At 43.4% G+C, this 22,611-nt stretch overlaps 1 protein-coding gene across 1 annotated transcript in view; it reads left to right on the top strand.

The window, feature by feature from the left end:
* Positions 1-22,611, top strand: part of LOC144948939 (von Willebrand factor A domain-containing protein 7-like) — a 66,331-nt gene that overhangs the window by 36,830 nt on the left and 6,890 nt on the right. Inside the window, exons 7-14 of the mRNA XM_078878695.1 lie at positions 558-670; positions 1,873-1,989; positions 2,698-2,901; positions 3,974-4,118; positions 8,842-8,994; positions 11,567-11,662; positions 18,368-18,630; positions 19,908-20,056. Of these exons, the coding sequence (XP_078734821.1) occupies positions 558-670; positions 1,873-1,989; positions 2,698-2,901; positions 3,974-4,118; positions 8,842-8,994; positions 11,567-11,662; positions 18,368-18,630; positions 19,908-20,056 (1,240 nt within the window). The remainder of the gene's footprint in view (positions 1-557; positions 671-1,872; positions 1,990-2,697; positions 2,902-3,973; positions 4,119-8,841; positions 8,995-11,566; positions 11,663-18,367; positions 18,631-19,907; positions 20,057-22,611) is intronic.

Raw genomic sequence — 22,611 nt, forward strand, 5'->3', positions numbered from 1 at the left:
AAGTTTCTTAAATTCCGTGGCCTCTGTCCAGCCAGCAGTATGTGGGGATGTAATCTTAGTTATTCCACCACATTAAGATCAAGGAGCAGAGCAAAACATTTAAAACTGCATTCGCTAATAAAACTATCAAACAACCTTATAAATCATAGAAACTCTAGCTTACACTGCATACAACTCAGGAAAATAAATTGGAATGCTTCAGAATGCTCTGGGACAGACCAAAATATCTGGTTCATGCCTGAAAGTTGCATGCAAACTGCCTGAAATTTTAAGGCAGTTGCTATTCAGATTGCCTGAAATTTAGAAATGAGTGCCAGAACATTTGAGTTGTCGCTCGACTGCCGACTAAATATGTGGCATAGCGAGTAATGCAATGGGTTGTGATCCTGGCAACACCATACAATGTTTCCTCTACAAGACTTGCCTGGGCAGCCTCAATAGCTGAATGCTAATGGCATCTGTCCCTCCAGTTTTTAAAGCAAAATAAGAATATTTTGTTTGTGCACTGTTAGGAATCATTTTGTGTCTTTTTAATGTATTTGTTTGTTTACTTCTAGATTTCGGCCCAGTTTTTGTCTCCAGAAGTGCAAGCCAGTTCAAAAGCTGGCTTTCAGGACTATATCTCCACTATGGAGACGATGAGCCAGAGATGTTTTTTTCTGCTTTAATAGTAAATATCAAATATGTTTTTCAACATAGGTGGTTGCTTATGGAAAAATTGCAGTGGGGTGTTAAATATACAATTCAAGAGATTCCTCCGCCACCCACTTCCCCCACTTCAACTAACAAGCGCTGCAGACAACTTTTAACTTCAACCAGATGAACCCTTTCCCTATGCATAATCATGCTGCTTACATTTAAATGCCAATTAACTTTCCCCATGGGCCCCAAGAACAATTAAGATTGGCAGTGGCAACTCTGTATTTTTCACTTTTGGCATGGAGGGAGGGGACGAACTAGATTTTGTGGAATTTAGTTGAGAGGGAAATATTGATTGTGGTGTTACTGTGGTGTTACTTCTGGGCCTTTTCACCAAGGTTACGGTTCTCTGTTGTTTTTATAGACCACTGTAATTTCACGGCAATTGTCACTGACAACAGTTGTTGCACAATTTTCTATTGCAAAAAAAATGTACACGCCCAAATCTGAGCAAATCCAATCGCTGTTGCCCCTCATGTGCAACTGGGATGGCAACTTCCAATCAAATCACACACAGGGGTCACGTGACTGCAGGGCTGTGTGCTATGTAAACCAATCATTGTTCACTTTCCAAAACTGCCAAAATGTGTAGTGGCTTCATGAGATTTCTTCCAAGGAGGTTGGTTTGCTCAGACGTTGAGCAAGAGAATCGAGCTGGCACCACTGAGATCCTGGGTTCCAATCAGGGCAACAGTCTATGATTACTCTCAATTGTCAACAGTAGACAGTTGTTGGTCTTATCCAAATCAAAATGATCGGATAAAAAAAACCCATTAAATGTGTCTTGGTTCTGCACTTAATTCGACTAAGTTCCAGCTTTAAGAATTTTCAGGTTGGATGACAAAGTGCTGCCCCCTAGTGTGGACCAGATGTCACTTGATGAAAGGACCACTTCCGTAGGCCATTTTCGAATATGAAGGCGTGCACTGCTTTGCGCACGATCGGAATGGTTGCTTCATCCCCTGAATTGACATCAATAGTAAAATGAGTATAACACTGGGGTAGTTCATGCAAGTTTTTAAAGGAGTGTCAACATAGACCACTATGCCTTGATTTGTGCCTGAAGTTTGACAATGTAAATTTGTTAAACATCCTCAAAACTTGTGTAGAGGTTGAGCACATTTGTAATGCAGTATAGCATGTGTAATGCCTTGGCGTTGTGTTCTTATTAAGCTATGCCTGAGCGCCATTGCGCCACAGTCAGAGATATTCATCTTCACGGATGCATCTGCAAAAGATGCGGGTCTACAGCCACAAGCAGCTGCAATTGCAGAGAAAAAGAAATGTAAAGTAAGAACCTTCACTGCACTGGACTTGCTTCATACACAGCATATACGATTGTGACTAAGTGATTGCTATAAATTCAAATTATGTTCTAGAATTTAGAAGGTCTAGAAATCTGAAATTCACTCAACTTTAGGCCAGACCACGCATATAATTAGAAATGTCCAAAAGTCACAATTTGCTAATTTTGGTGCTCCAAAAGTCTTTTGTTTTGAAATATATGCATACAAATGTTGACATCATGAAGGCTTTAACGGTGTTGAATCTAAATAGGAAATCTGATATGAAAAATATGTACATGCCCTGAATTTGCATGCCATAAACATTCTCATATAGCGCAGCAAGTGGGAAAGTCCTGTTCTATGTAGACCAGGTAATCTGGAGGTATCTTTTAGATAGTCTGTAACACTTTTCTATGTTTCTAAGATATCTCAATAAGTAATTTTATGATGACACAAACAGCACAACTGGTATAAAATTGGGCACACATTACAAAACATTTAAAACAATACAAATTACGTGCAAACAAAAACTAAATCACAGGAACCAAATATTCTTCATTACAATAAGCGTAGTTTTTTACAAGTGCTATTACATTCCAAGAATATATTCCATATGCTTGTGCGATCTTGATGCTGCCTCTATACCTTCATCTACACATCTTAGAGTGTATTATTTTATTTTAACAACTATATATTTTTGCAACATTTCCAGGTTAACGTTGTGGTCGTGAGAACTCCAAGTTCCAGACGCTTCTTTGACAATCAGGGAAACTTCAAGCGCAAACGAAGAAGCATAAATGCACTATCCTATTACGACGAAATCGCATTTAGCTCTGGGGGTTTGGCTTTCCATCCCACGAGTTCGGAATTTCAGTCTCTGATGGTCGTAATCGGCGAACTAAGCAAGGCACAGCAGGTGAATAACGACATTTATTACAGTTTGAAATTTCAAATATAAATAATGTCACTTCATCATTCATAGCAATGGGCAATCCGCTGCTGGATGAAACCCTGCACGACCCACGCCGAATCTCGCAATCCCATGACGCAACAATCCCCCTTGTACAAACGCACATACCAATTCCATGGGGCTTATTTGGATGTCAACTCAGATGTGCTACATTCCTTGGCTGCCATTCGATCACCATTCTTGACTATCGGCCATCACCCCTGCTAACTGACTAGTCCTATACAAGCCCATTTACTTTTCATTATAATTTGAATGTTACTAACCTGCATGTGTTCTCTAATGCACATGTTATTATTTCTGACTCAATGCATTTCCAAATAATGCATCATTCCAGGCTCCTTTGCACAGTTATTTTTTTGTCCCATGTCTTTTTTAATGGCCATACATCATAGTAGGGAGTACGCACTGAATCGTATACCAAATTAACTGATTAAAATACACAAGTACTTTAATTGTATTGTCAATTTCAAGTTGATAGGTTAATAATTACCATAATTTTGATGCACGAAATCATTGCCTCACCATTGTCGCCCCTCATGATTCTGCGATGCCACATTCTCTCAAATATGAGCATTAAGTGAATGAATTTGCTTTATTTGTACGGCAATCATGATTTGGACTGAGGGAAGCTATTCACAACATGATTATCTAATGATAGCTTTCTCATATACATTTCAGTTTATTAATACAAAAGTTATTTTGTGTTACGTAACAGTTTTATAAGAGAGTGGCAATGCTAATTTGCATTACTTTACCAACGCACTGGTGGATGAAGGCCTACCTACACCAAGTGGGGCCATGGGGTTGTTTGAGCATACTTCACCACGCTGGTCATTGCAGACTGCTAAAAGGGTGGGGAATATCCAGGACCATTTCAATTATGAATCGTCACTGTTTGCCATGGCCAGAAATTGAACTAGGTACTGTTGAGTTAATAGTGACTTGCACTACTACTCCGCCATAGTTTGTACAATATAACCAAATGAATGCTTAACTAATTTGTGTTTCGCCATTTCAGGTTAACATTTTAAATGTTCGTGATGTTGATACAACCAAGAGCACCGTCTTAAGATTTCCAATTGACAGTTCCACAAGCAACATTGTAATTTTCTATACAGGGGCCCTCTACACATTGACCAACATTACAATTTCAGATCCGTCAGGTACGTCAATCATTGCTTACTTTATTGTAGTAATGGATTGCAGTAGTTTGCATCATACGTTTTCTTTAATTATACATGCTGGTAACCAGCCCGTCCAATGGACGGGGTGATTCTTCTTTAAAATTACAACCCTTAATAAAAGTGCATTGCATGAGTGACCTAGTCACTTTTAACCTCATTAAGTTTACCCAATGAATGAAAACCAAATTATATAAAATCAGGGCTGTATTTAGGTATCTTTTGCCTTACACCTAAGAACGCTTGGTCAAATTAGACCCATCAACTGCCCCCTCCCAGTCTCCTTATAACATATGCCCACAAAAAATGCCGCGTGAAAAACGGGAGTTGCCAGGACGTCACGAATTTTAGGATTCACGGATTATTAGAGGATGGATTTTTACCGTATTACACCATATGTGAGTTATGTTGGAGTGATGTCACTGGAGTGCCATACTAACATTATTGTTTTACTGTAACATTTGAGTCTGTTTAAGCTTGTCTAACAATGCTTCTCTCAGGTGGAACAGCATTGGACACAGTCTTAGTGTGTAACTACCAGATAGGAGCTGTTTGCATTTTGTGATTGCTTTTCTTGCTTTAAAAGTATACGTTCTCTACTCTTTGGTTCTTTCGGTAAAGTCACGTATGTAGAAATAAAATAATAGATCACAACGTTTCGATCGCCACACAAGCAATCGTCTTCATTGCTTGTGTGGCGATCGAAATGTAGTGATATTTTATTATTATTCTACATACCTGACTTTACCGAAAGAACCAAAGAGTATGGATTCCTGCAGTTATGAAAGCTTCAAATCAAGATTATACGTTCTCTGCAGGTGGTCAGGTGGCTCAGAAGTCTGAGCACTGCTTAAATTCTGGCTTGAAATGCAGGCAGCCGCCTGTGAATAAACCAGTTTCTCAAGTGTAAAGAGCTGACGTTCACAGCCTGGTCACTCATGTCTACACCCCTCCCCCTCCATATAATAAAATTGGTTGGTTGTCAAAAAATCAGCTCAGAGACCAAAAAAAAGATCGGTTTTACTGTCATGTGATACATATTAACCTCAGGGTGGGGAAGTGCTGCCTCCTATTGTGTAGGACAGTGGTTACTGGAAATGGTATCAGAGGTAGCTTTGCATTATCTTGTGTGGGCTGTTCTTTATAACATGAAGAGTTGCACTGGTCTGAGAGAAATTAGAATAAATACTTCATCTTACGACATGATGCCAATAGTAGAATCAGGATACAATTGTACGAAAATAATATTTCAACTATAGACTTATGAAGTGTACATCCAGATTGTCTTACCATGCATTGCAGAATGCTTAACTCACAATTAGTAGGCTAACTTGGCCCATCACCCTTCTCTGGTCGATACATTCTTACTTTGGGAAAATTAAACAGTGGTTGTACATTGGTGAGATATGTGTGTGTGTTGCAGATCATATTTGAGACTAAGTAGACTTGTCATTTTTGCCTCCACTAAATCAAAGGCTTCAAGGAAGGCACAACTCAAAAACAACCAGCTTTTGTAGTAGACACACCTAAGCTAGACATCGCATGCTGTCCTACACAAGTTCAAAGGTTTGGTAATGCAGAAACCCCGTTAACGTTGTGGTTATTGGCATCACAGTTAGTTGATGATGTCATATTGCATTGGTGTATTAAAACGTATGGGAGTGATCTACTGTGTATGTGACGTAGAAGTTTACTCATTTACAAGATTGCAAATTCATCCCAGACAGTTTGGGGCACATCATGTAGGTATGCTGTTTTAAATCAAAGTTGCTGGGCACAGGCCTAAGGCCTAAGATGCAAATGGATTAGCCAGAGAGTGCTAATGGTAGTAAAGCGGATACTATCATGTTTCTTGAATTGATGAAGGTTATAGGAAGATGGGGGACGACATTATGTGAGTGAAATCAAAAGTTGAGCAAGCAGGATGAGGTTAGAAGGAGAAACAAATGTTGTGTCCTTAATTATGGTGATTTATCTTCTTGGTTCTTTCGGTAAAGTCACGTAGAAGGGAAGTAATAACATAATACAAATAAAACATAATAAAATAATTCTCACGACGTTTCGGCCACAACGCAAGCAGCCGTCCTCACGCAAGCAGCCGTCCTCAGGTGCCGTCCTCAGGTGAGGACGGCTGCTTGCGTTGTGGCCGAAACTTCGTGAGAGTTATTTTATTATGTTTTATTTTTATTATTTTATTACTTCCCTTCTACGTGACTTTACCGAAAGAACCAAGAAGATGAATCCCTGCAGTCACGAAAGCTTTAAATCGAAATATGGTGATTTAATGCAATATGGATGAGGAGATACAGTCAATCTGCAGTGACAAGAAATATTTTGAATTGCAATTGAATCAGAATCAGAATATTTATTTAGACTGGAGGAATCCGATGAGATATGAATCTCTTTTTCACATATGTCCAATAGGGGCAGGTCAGACTGTTACAAAAACCAATACAAACATGGATAGGTTGCAAAATAATGGAAAGGTGCGCAAATCACTAAAAATAAATAAATTAAATTTAAATAAAGTATATAAGAACAATTTGCTAAAATTGAGTGACTCTGAAACAGTGAGTGCAGGCTGATGAATAATGCCTTTTGCATTTAGAGTTTATGAGGAAATTAAATTAACCCATCAATCATCCTAAAGGTAGTCGGAAAAGCAACCCAAGGCATAATGAATGGCTGCCTTGCTTGGGTTGCATCTGGTTTTAAAATGTGCCATACGCAAATAATCTATACACTTTGGTTCTTTCGGTAAAGTAACGTAGGTATAAAATAAAATAAATCACGGCGTTTTGGGCGCAACACAAGCGTCTGTCATTAGGTGGGAAAGCATGATCTGCTGCAGAGGCAGACTGTTTTAAAAGGTTTGAAATGGGTGTATCCCAAGGGTCATAAAGAAGTGGGCGGGGTTAGTGATGTTAATGTGAGAGATTAGAATGTTAATGTGAAATCGAAGAGTGGTGCAATCCAAAGCAGCCTCCTCGACGAGGGCATGGAATTGGCTATGGTAATGTGAGAGATTAGCATGTGAAAGTAAAAATCGAAGAGTTGTGCAATCCAAAGGCATGAGAGGCATGAGAGTGCAACCCAAAGGGTGCAATCCAAAGGGCATGTGAGCATGATTGTACAATCCAAAGGCATGAGAGTGCAATACAAAGGACATGTGAGCATGAGAGTGCAATCCAAAGGCACGAGAGAGGCATAGAGAGAGAGACACACAGAGTCGGAAATAACAGCTGACATAGGCAGGTAAGATGGAAACATCACAGTCAGTTAAGACTTTACCTGGTTAATAACGTCCTTCCAATGATTGCTCAGTTTGTACCCATCTTCTCGATTGAAGTTGTGTCTGTGTATATATATCTGGATGGCTTCATGAACAAATCCCTGAAGGTAGCCGGTAGGTTTGCAGAGTACCTCCGTCTTGAAAAAATCTATTTCGTGTGAGCCCACAGCGTTAAAACAATGATCAGCAACGGCAGAGGTATTGGTCCTACCGTGTTTCAGATCTGCCTTGTGTTCACGAACGCGGTCCGAGACATGTCGTTTCGTTTCCCCAATGTAACTGCTACCTCAACCACAACTCAGTTTGTAGACACTAGGGTATTGCATGTCAGGAATCACATCCTTTACAGATGGGATTAAATCACAGATTTTGTGTACTGTGTTGAAACGAACCTGGATCTTGTGTTTGTGTAAGATTTTGGAAATCTTTTTGGTAACCCCTGCTATGTACAGTAAAGTGATGGTTTTGGTTGGATCCTCAGAGGGTTGTCTCCGCATGGCTGGGGAGACAGCTTTGCGGATTGTACGGTCCGAGTATCGGTTCATCCTGAGGGCTTGGTGTACGTGCTCCAACTCATTGGCTAGGTGGTGCTTGTCGGAGATGCAACGGGCCGGGCCCTATGGTGTAGTGTTTTGATGAGGGAATTCTTCTGGGCTGGATGGTGGTGGGAGTCAGGCTTTAGATAGGCATCCTTGTGGGTGGCTTTCATGTAGACCGAATGTCCCAACGAGCCATCAGGTCTCTTCTCGATCAAAACATCCAGGAATGGTAGCTTTCCATCCTTTTCCACTTCTATGGTGAATTTGATAGATGGGTGTATGGAATTTATGTGGTTGAGAAATTGGTTCAATGCTGGCAGGCCATGTGGCCAGATGACAAACGTGTCATCCACGTATCTCTTCCACAAGAAAGGACGTAGGGTGGATGTCTGGATGGTATCTGTCTCAAATTTCTTAATGAAAACATTCGCTACCACTGGCGATAAGGGAGAACCAATTGGGTTACCCTCATTTTATTTGTAAAATGTACCATTCCAGGTGAAGTATGTTTTGGTAAGGCAGTGCCTGACCAAAGTTGGTACATCTGGATTCAGTCCTTGTTGGACCAAGTCTTCAATGATTGCAATGGTGTCAGGTACAGGTACATTGGTGAATAGGGACCCTTGGGCTACACCCATTTCAAACCTTTTTAAACAGTCTGCCTCAGCAACAGATCATGCTTTTCCACCTGATGACGGACACTTGTTTTTCGCCCGAAACGTCATGATTTATTTTATTTTATACCTACGTGACTTTACCGAAAGAACCAAAGAGTATGGATTCCTGCAGTCACGAAAGCTTCAAATCAAGACCAAATAATCTAATCAATATTTGTGTGGTGCGTGTGAATGTGTTAATATTTTTGTCCTGTCAGGTACAAGGGATGATGCTGTTGCAGGAAATACTACCCTTTTATCGACGCAAATATATGGAAACTACTTCATCATGCAATTGAGGGAGCCAAAACTGACTGGAATTTGGCAAATTCAAATCACGTCAGAGGGACTTTCCAGTTTACGTATCATCGGTAACGAAAAAAATATATATCATGCTTTTACATGACATGTGTGGTTGTGCGTGGAAATATTTGCATACACCTAGTTACATGCATGACATATTGACAAATATACAATGATCTGATTAACGATCCACATTTAAGACGTTTATATGCCACCATGGACCGATTTACGACAGAAATTTGATTTACAAAGCATCTTCTGACATGACTCTGAACACATGAACAGAGTCAGTCTGGTTTCCCCCTTAGCCACGCCCACCTTCCAGGCTCCTCGAGCTCCTTCTCGAAAATTCCCGAGAGTTCTCCGGGACCACGTGACCGCCCCTCGGCTCCCATCCACCAGTTGCCCCCCTCCAGTAGTGTCCGGTCACGTGACAACAAGTCAGCCAGAGCATTATGCCCCAGAGTAACCCTGGCTGGCACGACGCTCACTCTCGCTCCCTCACTGGGAGCCAGCACCGCACACTGCCTCCATGCTAACCAGCACTCACCACACCACCGCTAGTGTTGTTACTGCAGCCTGCAACCTGGGCTGCCCGCAATGACAACATCACCGGCCGAGACTTCGCAAGTCCCGGCACCATACAGTGACAAGTACAGTCACTACATCACCCCCCCCCCCCCCCACGTAGCTTCCAGCTGTCCCAGCTGCTAACTCCCCCCAAAGCAAGCAACCGATGTAACTTAACATAACAACCAACAAGTGTGCTCCAACAACATAACAAGGCAACAATAAATGACCAAACCCAACTGTACAATATATACACATGACAGCAAGACAAAAAAACACCCGGTCAACCCGACAACCGTGGCGCACATCTCCCACCTTCAATGTGTAACAACGCTCATGAGCTCGATGGTGAGCAGGATCAGCCAAATACTGGCCATGACTCACGCGAGTGCGACAGCCCAAGATGGTGTGGGAGTGTGCATTGTGCGGGATCATGCAAATCGAGTTTTTGAATGAGTCCGTAACGCCGGTCCTCCAGACGGGTTGGACTCGACCGCCTTGGGAGGGCCGAGGGGGGCAAGAAATCCACCCGACGAAGCCGGCTCCTTACGCAGAGCAGTAGGCCGGGTCGCCGTGTCCTTGGCCTTCTGAGCATGTGAGGCTGATATGAGCGGCCGCGTGCGAGGCATCAGTTGTGCGGCGCCTGGATGCGGAACAGAGACACTCTCCTGAAGACCCGTGTCGGCAGACGCTCACCTCAGCTCGTCGGGCACACCCGACACTCGGCCCCTTCGATATTGAGATGAAACAATCTCGCACGGCGTGATGAAAGGTTTCAGGCGAGAGGGGTGCACAAACCAGCTCTGCTTACCAAACCGAACTTGGACACATTGGGGCCTCAAGACCCGAACGACATAAACTGGCCCTCTCCAAGGTTGCAGCAATTTAGGTGACGTGCCCACTGGCACCTGCGGACAATGCAACCAAGCCTTGTCGCCCGGCGACTAATCGCTCGTTGGTCAGCTGCCTGGCCCGAGAATTGACACTGGCAGCTTTCCGCACCTCAGAAAGTTTACCCATTGTCAATCGAATCACATCGGAAATGTTTGACACCTTCGGGGCGGGCGCGGCCTGCAACTGTACATCAGACGTGTACGGGGTCATCCTGAAAGTGGCAAGAACTGCAGGGATATGCAAATCCGAGCGCATTTCAAAGTGCCGATACTGCTGCACGAACACGACAATGGCCAACAGTTCCCGGCACGTAACGCAGCACCACTGCTCCGCCAGAGACAGCACCCTGCTGCCATACGCAACCATGTGCTCCACACCATTAACAATATGAGATAACACGGCCCCAATACCAGTATGACTGGCATCCGTGTCCAAGATGAACGGCAGTGAAAAGTCGGGATAACGTAGGGGAGGAGCATTAACAAGGCCATTGTGGATGGAGCGGAACGCAGCCTTCTCTGCCTCCCCCCAATTAAATTTCTGGCCCTTGGCCATTAGGGCGTGGAGAGGTTTAGCAATGGACGCGAACCCCGCAACAAGCCGGCGATAATAAGAGGCAAAAACTTTTATTTTTTACCTACGTGGCTTTACCTAAAAAAACAAAGAATATCTCGCCATGTGTCATGCCTTTTTTACATAAATATTTGCTAACAGCAATTACTCCAACAGTTCACAATGATAAACTCCTGTGTGTTTGTCATAGGCCAGTGGTGAAATAGTGGTCTAGTAGTTAGTGCAATGCTCTATGAATTCAGGGACCTGGGTTCGATTCACGAACATCATGGAAAGTGATATTTAAACCAGTTTTGGGCCTCCCCTTCATTCCTCAACCCTTATTTCTGAACAACACTGGCTCTAACCTTCTATTACGGCTCTGTGAGAGATCTTCGTGTGTGTATATAGATTGTCAACGCAGCGTTAGATGAGTTCCATAGTTCAGTCTGCAAACATTAGCAATGGGAAACAAAGGCGGGTGGGCATGATGCAAACCACACCGCCCCCTTATTGCACCTTTGCAGGTACTCGCTAATGGCACTTGCTCTTATTGTTTGTGTAGGCTATATTATCAATGTCAATATGTCTACAATACTACATGTGATATGCTCATACTTTCAGGACAAAGCTCTTTGAATTTCATCTACAAGTTTGGAGTTGAAGATGATGTTGGACCGCACCCTGGCATTAGGGTTATCACAAATAGACCATCAGCAGGTCAGTTGCATGAACTCAACAATACGTCTTCATAAACATGAGACCACGACTCATCATAAAACAGCACAAAACGACTCTATTCAGATACTTCCAACTCGAGTCTCCATCACTTCTCGGGCTGCCTGCAGTCCCTATCAGAGTGATATTATTAACTGTAATTCTTGATATGTTGGTGTGCTGTGGTGGGGACATGTTAACTGCCTCGCCTGATATACAGGCGGAATTGGGTTCGATCCCAACACTAACGCCTGTATATTTGGAGTTTGCATGTTCTCCTCGTGGTCACGTGGATTTTTCTCTGGGTACTCCAGTTTTTCCCTCCACATGTAGAATCAACAAGCGTTTAGAGTATTTGGCTGATCTTATTTTCCACGTGATAAGGGGCCGTCCATAAATTACGTCACGCATCTAGGGGGGGGGGGGGTCAGACATTTGTGACGATGTGTGACGAAGGGGAAGGGGAAGGGGGGGTCCAAAAATTGTCCAAAATCGCGTGACGTCATTTATGGACGGCCCCTAAACCACTTCGTTGAGCTATCATTTGTAGCCTGATCGCTTCTGAAAAGTAGCTATATAGCTCTGTGTGCCTTATTTGGTATAATAATACAAAGTTTTTACAAACTGTTATTTAACTTGCCCTATTGTCTGATTTTCTTCATCGTGTATCCTGTCCAACCTATATAGTATTTTCCCAGTATTTTGCACAGGCCACTGCTTTTGGTTTTGACATTGTCAAATCTTGAGGAGTGCATTGTGGTGCTGCAGGGCATCTCAGGAGATGGTCTATGGTTTGCTTCTCCTGACAAGCACATTGTTCTGTTGTGCAGAATCCCCATGGCTTTCATGAGAGAGTTGCATCTGCTGAAACCCACTCTCAGTCCTGTTTAGGCTCCCCTATGCGAGCCATTTGAAATTGGAGCCAGATCTTAGCTTCTCACTGACGGTGATTCCTCGCCGGCTCCATTTAGCAGCTTTGTCGCTTGATTTTCCCATTCTTTTTGTCAGAGGGAAGTTATGGAAGATTCTGGTGATGTGGTCAGTGATACAGTGGAGCACATGAAGTTGTTTCTCGATGAGAGACGATGGTGTGCTGGCTGATGGCCATGTAGTGGATGACGAGCATCCCACTCAATGATTTGCCAGTCGTGGTCACTTGCTACTTTCCTCGTGATATTAGGACATGTTATGCCAGATAGTCCATTTAGGCAGGGAACAGGGGTGGCTGTTGTCTGTTAATATTCTTTTAAATATTTGACGCTTAATATCTTTGAATCTACGAAGCCTAACAAGCTGAAATTGTGTACACAGACTCGTATCGCGTGACAATTCAAGGACCAGTCCAGGTCCCACCGATCCTGGGCCTCTTTGTGTTTTTTAGTTATTTTTTATTGCACAATTTCCAATATATTATAATTATCCAGACAATAATTAACTTTTGTTATTGTCTGGATTCATATCTTAGAATGAATATGTACATATCCAAATTATTTTACAATTAAATTGTGTAAAAACACTTAAAATATAAGTAACAATTACATTTACAATGTTAATTTTTAAATGTTTTACAAATCAAATGTTATCAATTATAGGGTCGAAATTATTTATATGTAATCGATTTTAGAGATATTGGAACTCAAAGAATTCAACCAATTACCATTAAATCTGATTCAATTTGGATATATATAGAGATATTAATGCTACTTTTATCTCATTGCATACACCGACTGTATGAAAATGACCAGAATTTCCGTTAAAGTCTCAATAACGTAAATTACAATGAGATTAAAACGTAAAAAATGAGGTAAAATATTGTTTTTCAATGTAAACATTTGTATCGCAATGAAAAGTAGAATATAAGGTTTTTTAGCCCAGAACTAACACAATATGATGTTCTGTGGCCAAATTATGTATTTTCTACTTTTGAGTGCAAATAAAAGTATTTGCATTGAAAAACTAGTTCTTTACCTAATTTTTTAGTTTTTAGTGGTGATGGGCATGCTCGCCTTCTTGTCTTGAGAAGCAGCCCTGAACCTAAATGCGCCTGGTGTGTGTGTGTGCAGGCACTTGTACAGTATACTGTACACCTAAACCTTAGAGATGGGACTTCTGCATTGTGCACCCTACATGTGTAACGTAATGACTTCAGAGACACGAACTGTAGAGGGCTTCTTATTTATTTATCGTCGGCGTACAGCTACGACTTTAATGACACAGTCACTGTTAATTAGCACTGACTATATTGCTGGCTGACTATACAGCGACAATGGCGATGTCTAACTATACAGCTGGTTAACTATATAGCGACAACGATGTCTAACTATATTGCGAGATTGCTACATAGCGACGACAACGACGAGGAAGAGACGACAGCGACGACGATGATGACAGCGACGACGTCGAGGACCCCGAATTCCACGGCGCCCAGAACTCCGTTCTACTCCACCTTATGTCCCCCAAGCGCGGCCATGCCCTGGCCCTGGCCATGCCCCTCTAGTCAAACTCTCCCGCGGTTCTGGGAGCTTCCAGATAGATCCCCTCTTTGACCCTTGGCCTAGTTTTTTCTTTCTTGTGGTCACTCACGTATGACTCTGTTCTGTAGGTTGTGCTGTCCTCCGACCTGTCATTGGCCCTTACGGCCGCCAGTCGGCACACTGATGCTGCACAGGAATGCAAGTGATAATTTTTTTATCGGTGCTGTGGCATGATGGAATGAGACCACTAATTAAGGACGTGGCATGCATGTGAAGTACCGTTGATGACTCTTGGACACCGTTGGTGTAGGCACACGTATTTATTTGACAATAGTCACCACCACTGTGGACATACAGTACTGGAGGGGGTATCGGCCCCCTCACCCGGATAGCTGGGAACACACAGCTAGCTACCCCTGACCTACCTCCTAATCCTCCACTAATGGGCTAGGGGAGGCTGTCTGGCCCGACACTGGTCAGTCGGGCTACGGTACCCGGAGTCCCAGAGCCCTAGCTCTGGTTCACGGGACCACGCCGCTGGCTCGGTCCTGCGCGGCCCTGACAAGGGCGGCGTCCCAGGGGAGTCCAGGGCTCTAGCTAGGCAGTCTTCGGTCTTCACTGGTTTAGCTTAAACATTCTGCCCCGAGCTCTCCGGCTCATCCCCCCACATCCCAAACCCCCCGCTGAGGGGTGGGGTCAGCCCCCCCCCCCCCAGGCTGCCCTGTGCGGACATCGCTGCGAGCACCCTCCCGTGCGCTCACGAAGCCCCGCCCACTGTGCTAGCCTCCCGCGTGATCCCATACACACAGCTCCTCCGCAATACCCCTACACATGTGTAGTGACTAACTCGGAGACGATAAAACTTGGAGGCACTTCTTTATTAATGAGCACCATCGGGATTAACACACTTAATATTTAGTCCATGTATTATCGGTGATGCTACTCAGCCAGGACAGTTGGTAGGCTATTTGGCTAGCGGCACCCCGAGACGATATAAACAGAGACGACAACGAGAAGAATGGTGAAGACGACGAGAAGAATGGCGACGATGGACTTCAACAGCACAATGGGGATCCCACTTCAACAACAGCCCCGAGGTCCCCCACAGGGGCAGCTCTTATACTGCCAGCGTGGCCTCACTCTGCGCCGGCCACGCTCCCTTTCTGGAACCTACTAGCGGGTTCCTGATGGGCCCCTTCTGTGACCTTTCCCCTAGATCCCCCTCTCGTGTATATCCTGGCCTGCTGTCGTCAGGACTGCCATACTCTGCAGATCCCCTTTTCTGCTTGCAGCCAGCGCTATGCCACTACACATGCAAATGGAAAATTTTGCAAATGAAAAACTATTTGCTAGAAATGATCAACCAATGGAGAGCGGTGATTCCTTGATCGCTGCATGCTAATCATTGTATCAATTACAAAGAAACACAACACCTCGAATCGATGCTTGAACCCACGAATCCAGTTACGGTCAGAATTAGGGCTAGGGTTAGGGTCACATTTGCGGTTAGGGGCATGGGTTCAAGCACGGGGAAGAGGATGGGTTCATGTACGGCTTCAATCACAGGTTCGAGCATGGGTTCCACCTTGGAATTGCTTCTGTGCACGAAATCGCTATTATTAGTATAAATTCCTGTTTCATAACTGTTCTTGGAAAACACACCCATGATATCGTTGTTTGGCCATGACACATCGTTGCATGCTTACGTTCATATATTGCGAGTTATTTTCTTTGCTTGACAGTGTCATGCACCTGTCCCAAATTCTGACCGTCGAAGAAGGTGAGCCAATCCCGGCTCTATCACATAGGCTACTTACTGCTCGTCTCTTACCAACTCGACAGGTCCTTACACCACCACTCGTAGAGCACAACACTGCCAGTTGCCTGCATCACTTGAGTCTGCTGAGTAGTTAATCCATTGGATCCAATGAGTACAGTGAGTTGGATTCCATTACAAATGAATAACTCTGGGATGTTAATGTGTTGAGGGAACACCGCAGAGTATTTTCCAATAGAGTTATTTACTTACAAAAATATGCTCAATGTCTAAATTTTTCTAGCTGATATAAAAAATAACCCATTGTAAAAATATATTTAAAAAAAAACATTTATTTGTAAATATATTTTTTAAGTGTACAGTAAATATAACGATGATGGTGGTACCGTAGTGGGTGGTATTGTGGTCCTGAGTGATAAGTGGTGAATCTTGGTTGGTAATGGTTAGTGATTATGATTGATGATGGTGGTTTGTGGTTGAATGATGTATGTATGTTTAACTTATTTTGCACCATACATAGCCAACCGTGCTAATCGAAGGTGCGGGGAATGGACAACAAACTAAACACAAAGAGCAGTTAAAAAAAAGAGTTTTCAATATAGATTTAAAAGTGGATAGCTCCAATTGCTTCCTAGCATCGGAAGGAAGAGCATTCCAGATGGCCGCAGATGCGCATCTGAAAACGCGCGATATTTGACCGTCATGATGTGTGGCAGTTGATGAGCAATGGTGAGTAATTGTAAGTGTTGGTTAGTGATCGTGAGCGATAATGTGTAGTAGTGGTAGTGTCGAGTTAAATAATGAGTGGTGGTTGGTACGTGATGGATGATAGTGAGTAGTGGTGAGGTTTGGTGATGGTAAGTGATGATGGGAATGGCGTGGTAATTGTGGTGTAAAGTTGAGTGATAAATAGCAGTTTGTGAGTGATGGGTAATGGTGGGTCTTCTTCTTTCCTATGGCATTTTTGGGGATTGCAACAGATTACAAATTTACACCATTGGAACCTCCTTTGCCAGTAGCAAAATATTATATTTTTTTACCTTTTTATCTGCAAACAAACTGACACCTTTTGATAATGTATGCACTGCCCTTAAAATTGATTGGTCTACACCCGAGACAGATTTTCTTAGAGCCTAGTCTCACATGGTGTTGGACCAGATGACGCCAAAAGGCGCACAACTCAAAGACAATGCACCATCAGAGTATGAGAGCTCGGGTTAAGCATTTACACCATTGGAACCTCATTTGCTAGTAGCAAAATATGATATTGTTTTTTTACCCTTTTATCTGGCAACAAAACTGACACCTTTTTTACAAGGAGTCATGTTTGCATTGACCACAATACCTGCGGTCGGAATGCAAAAACAAAAATTGGAACCACCTTTGCAAGTAGGCTCTAAGAAAAGCTGTCTTGGGTGTGGACCAATCAATTTCAAGGACAGTGCATACATTATCAGAGTTGTGTTTGTTTTTTGTTTGCATTCCGACCGCAGGTATTGTGGCCAATGCAAACATGACTCCTTGTAAAAACGGTGTCAGTTTTATTGCCAGATAAAAGGGTAAAAAAACAATTATTAGATTACGAATTGATGAAGAGAACTAGATCCATTCACCTGCTTCAGGTGTACTCGAGTAGATTTGTTTCAGATCTCCGTTGAATAATCTGATTGGGCAATCGTTCACGATATATTGCATGGTCTGTGGTGTTGCACCACAGTCACAAACTGGACTCTCTTTAATTTTCCATTCATGGAGAAAGTGTCTACATCTTTCACGTAGTGTCCGGGCCCGATTGAAAGAGGACCACCTCTTCCTCAGTAGGTCAGATCCTGGTTGGAGGATTGTGGGGTCGCTGAGGATGGATTTTTGCAGCAGGTTGGTGTTTGCCCAGGCTTCCCTCCATCATGCTTAGGTGGTCTTGTCTTTGTCATGGAGGTTCCTTGCATATTTCCAGAATGGTTTCCTGGATTTGAGCATGTGCAGTGGTGGCATGAAGATGTGCTTGCTTATTTGGAGGTTTGGATTTCTAATGACCTCACAGTACTCTCTCACTCACGCGGCATCACAATAGAGTTGCGGAGGAGCGAGGATTGGAAGCCACGGCAGCGGTGTGCTCTTTAGCATCCCTGAGATAATCCTCATTTACATGTGTATCCACCAGCTTCGTGTGTACGCTTTGGTTGTAGACTGGGGCGCAATATTCTGCCTCAGAGAAGACGAATGCTGTGGTGGTTGTCCGTAGTGTCAATGCGTTTGCTCCCTATGTTCCGGCCAGTTTACGCACGAGATGAACTCGTGAATTTGTTTTAACAACAATATTCTGAAGGTGTTTGTGGAAGGTGAGGCTCTTGTCGAGAGTTACACCGAGGAATTTTGCCACAGAAAGTGATGGCCAGTTTCTGGTCGGTGCGTAATGTGGAATGTTGATGTTTGATGATGATCATGATGGGTTTTCAGGCGTACCGCTCTTGGTGGAAGTCACCATTACAGACGAAGACACCAGCAGTGCTATTGCTGAGACGTTGACGCTGCTATCACCTGATGGTCGACCTCTTCAAATAATCCCACTCTACGACACCAGCCCAGGAGGCTATATTGGAAAGATTGACTCCCTTCCAGAGGAGCAGTTCTGTGTGTATGTCAGTGGGAAGGATTCGAAAAATAATACCTTTGGCCGAGTATTTCCGACAGTTTCTCATGTCACCACGATAACACTGCAGGTAATTTCCCATCGTTGGCTTCTCTTTTGATTTCTTGGCCCATTTCTTTATGTTTGCTCTTTAATTTCTAAGCTTTCTGTACACTTTTAATGCAATGTCCATTAGTACAACAAAATAATCAGGCAGACAATAACTTATTCTTACGTCTCTATCTCCACATAAAATGTAAAGTATGTCTTGCACAACCCATCAGCCACATGGTCTTCTTCCAGTGTAAAATTACAGCAGCATGTATTCAAATACTGTACAAGCAAACTCTACACCAGTTTCGACATATAGAGTCTTACCAGCAGTTAGGCTTGCTTGAATCGTCTTATGAGTTGTGTAAGAAAGTGTTATTTTGGTTGTGGAGAGACAAATATATAGAGACACTAGCTTTACTAACCCGGCTTCGCCCGGGACTTGGATTCACCACGCCCGGCCGCCTTTGTCCCCCCAGTGACGATGTTCACACACCACACCAGTTACTCGTTGGAGGCTGGGTCGACCTAGGGGAGGCCCAGGACCGGTTGAAATAATCGTCACTGGTGGTGGCCGTGAACGGAAATCGAACTCGGGTCGCCGGGTTTGTAGCGCAGCGCGCTAAGCACGACAGATATGACGTCACAGCTCACTTGCCGTGCAAAAAATATGCATTATTGTGCCCCCCCCCCCCCCCATTTTTTTTACAAAAGTCTATTTTTATAATTTTTGCATGGTATACAGTCTGGAAAGTACCCGCATGGCAAATTTCAAGTTTGTTGCATGTCGGGAAGTATGCTAAACATTTTGAACAGACACACATAGTCACACATTTCCCTTTTATATATATAGATTGTCTGCTTATGTATTTTATGTATATTATCCACAATTACGCTGATTATTATTTTGAGTTATGTATTATATTATATTTTGTCGAACTTGGACCCATATCATGAAGATAGCCTATACGATCGGAAGTTCACCAGCATTGATTCCAGCAAGCCTGACTATTGATGAGAAGCTGCATGTCGAAACCAATCAAGAGTTTGCTTTACTTAAAGCAATTCTCCTGAAATTATGCACTCCCAGAAGGCCGTGTGGTTGATGGGTTGTGTAAGATATAAATGATACATTATCTGCTTATTGTTATTTATATTCTCCACATTGATGCTTTTGATTATTTTAAGTTCCCCATTACTATCCTACTTTGATATTTAAATATATATATCTATAAAATAATTAATGAAAAAATTGCCACCCCTGGTCTTATAGAACCATACAAAATCGTTAATTTGTTATGGAATTGCCTTCCACAGATTGTTTCACAAGAGCTCTATCCCAAACTTATCAATGGCACTCCGGCCTATCTCAACATCTCCGTCACCAACTCTGGTGATGCCGACACATTCGCAGCTATAGCCAGTGCAGACCCTGGCTTCATTGTAACCATTTTCCCTTCAAACAGGTATCCATAATTTTCTCGCACTCCTATAGCAATTGTTGCAAGAAAACAGAACAGCATCTCATAGATGCACACCTCATATACATATATTATTTCTGATATAAGACATTGCTAATGACAAAATGGTCTATAATGCACCAGGATGGTCAAGAAAAGCACCCAGAATATAGGGTTGAGCTTGGATAGTGCTTGTATGGGTGACCACGGTGAACAAACAGGTTTGTCATAATACTCGTGGACATATGTGGTGTGCAGGACAGTGTAGGAAATCCATTGTCATACTTTTATGCTATGCTTCCACATCTATCATCATCATCACGATCCATGGAAAGATAGCCCATAGGTGTCCACTGCACATTTCGTTAGTTACCAATAGGGTTTTTCCCCTTTTTTCTGGCAACAAAACTGACACCTTTTGCAAGGAATCATGTCTACAGATGGCGCCAAAAGGCGCCATCTGGTCGAACACCATATGAGACGAGGCTCCAAAGAAAGCTGTCTCTGGTGTGGACCAATCAGTTTCAAAGACAATGCATAAATTACCAGAGTATTGTGTTTTTGTTTGCATTTGACTGCAAGTATTGCAGTTAATGTAGACATGATTCCTTGCAAAAGGTGTCAGTTTTGTTGCCAGAAAAAAGGGGAAAAACCCTATTGGTATATTTTGGTACTGGCAAAGGAGGTCCCATGATTTCGTTAGTTGTTTCCACTTTCCTTTGTCTCATGCCAATATGTTCAAATAGTGCACATCTTTCTGGCACCAATCTCTTATGTCGTCCAGCCATTCTTTGTTAGGTCTTCCTCTCTTTCTGGTTCCTTCCATTTTTCTGAACAACACACTTTTAACTTGACTTAAAGCTTTCGCGACTGCAGGAATTAATATTCTTTGGGTCTTTCGGTAAAGCCACGTAGATATAAAAAATAACAGAAATCTAAATCACGACGTTTCGATCGCAACACAAGCATTCGTATTCAGGTGAAAAAAGAGAGAAATCTGCTGAGACAAGCTGTTAATAAAGGTTTAGAGATGGGCGGGGCAGCTAATATTCATGTAGGAGCGAGTAGGAGAGGGCGAGTAGGAGAGAGAAATTTGCTTGTAAATGTAAGCTCGGCGAGGGCCAAGCTCGGCTAGGGCCCGGACGACGCAGTGGCAAGCCGCCATTTGCTAACACACCTAAACGTTAGCTGTGCTAGTGAATGTGTAGTGCAGTAAACGCGCGCGGGGTTTGCAAGCAGGGTGCACGCATGTGCGAGTTACGGACAGTGAGGTCGCATCACGGCAGAACAGGTGCGATGAGAGAGAGCAACTGCAAGGGGACGGCTAATTAGGATGCATAGCGGTGATTGGCTGGCTGCAAATGCAAACACGGGGTAGGCGTCTTGAAGTCTGGAGATTGGGACAATAACGGCAGAAGCCAGGGGCGTGAGGGGACGGGAGGTCGCCAGCTTAATTAATTAGGAGTTAATGAGAGGCAGGATAGATACTGTACCGCGTGAGGCAGGGGTTGAGTCGGCTGGAGTAAAGACAAGAGGAACGCAAGAGAAGTCCGGGCCCCGCTCTCCACACCTCGTCCTCTCCAGTGGTGTTCGTTGAACCCCCACTGGTTGCAAGGGCGAGGTTGGAGAAGTGAGGGCAGACAGGCTAGCAGTAGAGAGGTTAGCGGAATCCTAAGTGTGAGAGCGCATAGGCTAGCAGTAGAGAGGCTAGCGGAATCCTAAGTGTGAGAGCGCATAGGCTAGCAGTAGAGAGGCTAGCGGAATCCTAAGTGTGAGAGCGCGAAGGCTAGCAGGGGGGAAGCTAGCAGAGTAAATAGCAGAAGGCTATCAGTGGAGAAGCTAGCAGAGTATATAGCGGAACTAGCAGTGGAGAAGCTAGCAGGGTATATAGCGGAAGGCTAGCAGTGGAGAAGCTAGTAGAGTGTATAGTAGAAGGCTAGCAGTGGAGAAGCTAGCCGAGTATATAGCGGAAGGCTAGCAGTGGAGAAGCTAGTAGAGTATATAGTGGAAGGCTAGCAGTGGAGAAGCTATCAGTGTATATGGTGTGAGGCTAGTAGTGGAGAAGCTAGCAGAGTATTTGGTGTGAGGCTAGCAGTGGGAAAGCTACCAGGGTGTATACACCATGGGAACCTCATTTGCCAGTAAAAATATGATAATTGTTTTTTTACCCTTCTATCTGGCAACAAAACTGACACCTTTTTACAAGGAGTCATGTTTGCATAGTCCACAATACCTGCAGTCATAATGCAAACAAAAACATAACTCTGATAATGTGCACTGTCCTTGAAGTTGATTGGTCCACACCCGAGACAGCTTTCCTTAAAGGCGTGCGCCTTTTGGCGTCATCTGGTCCAACCCATCTGAGACTAGGCTCTAAGGAAAGCTGTCTCGGGTGTGGACCAATCAACTTCAAGGACAGTGCACATTATCAGAGTAATTTTTTTTGTTTGCATTATGACTGCAGGTATTGTGGTCTATGCAAACATGACTCCTTGTAAAAAGGTGTCAGTTTTGTTGCCAGATAGAAGGGAAAAAAACCAATTATCCTACCAGGGTGTGTA

Source organism: Lampetra fluviatilis, chromosome 3 (assembly GCF_964198595.1).
Source record: "Lampetra fluviatilis chromosome 3, kcLamFluv1.1, whole genome shotgun sequence".
Taxonomy (NCBI): Eukaryota; Metazoa; Chordata; class Hyperoartia; order Petromyzontiformes; family Petromyzontidae; genus Lampetra; species Lampetra fluviatilis.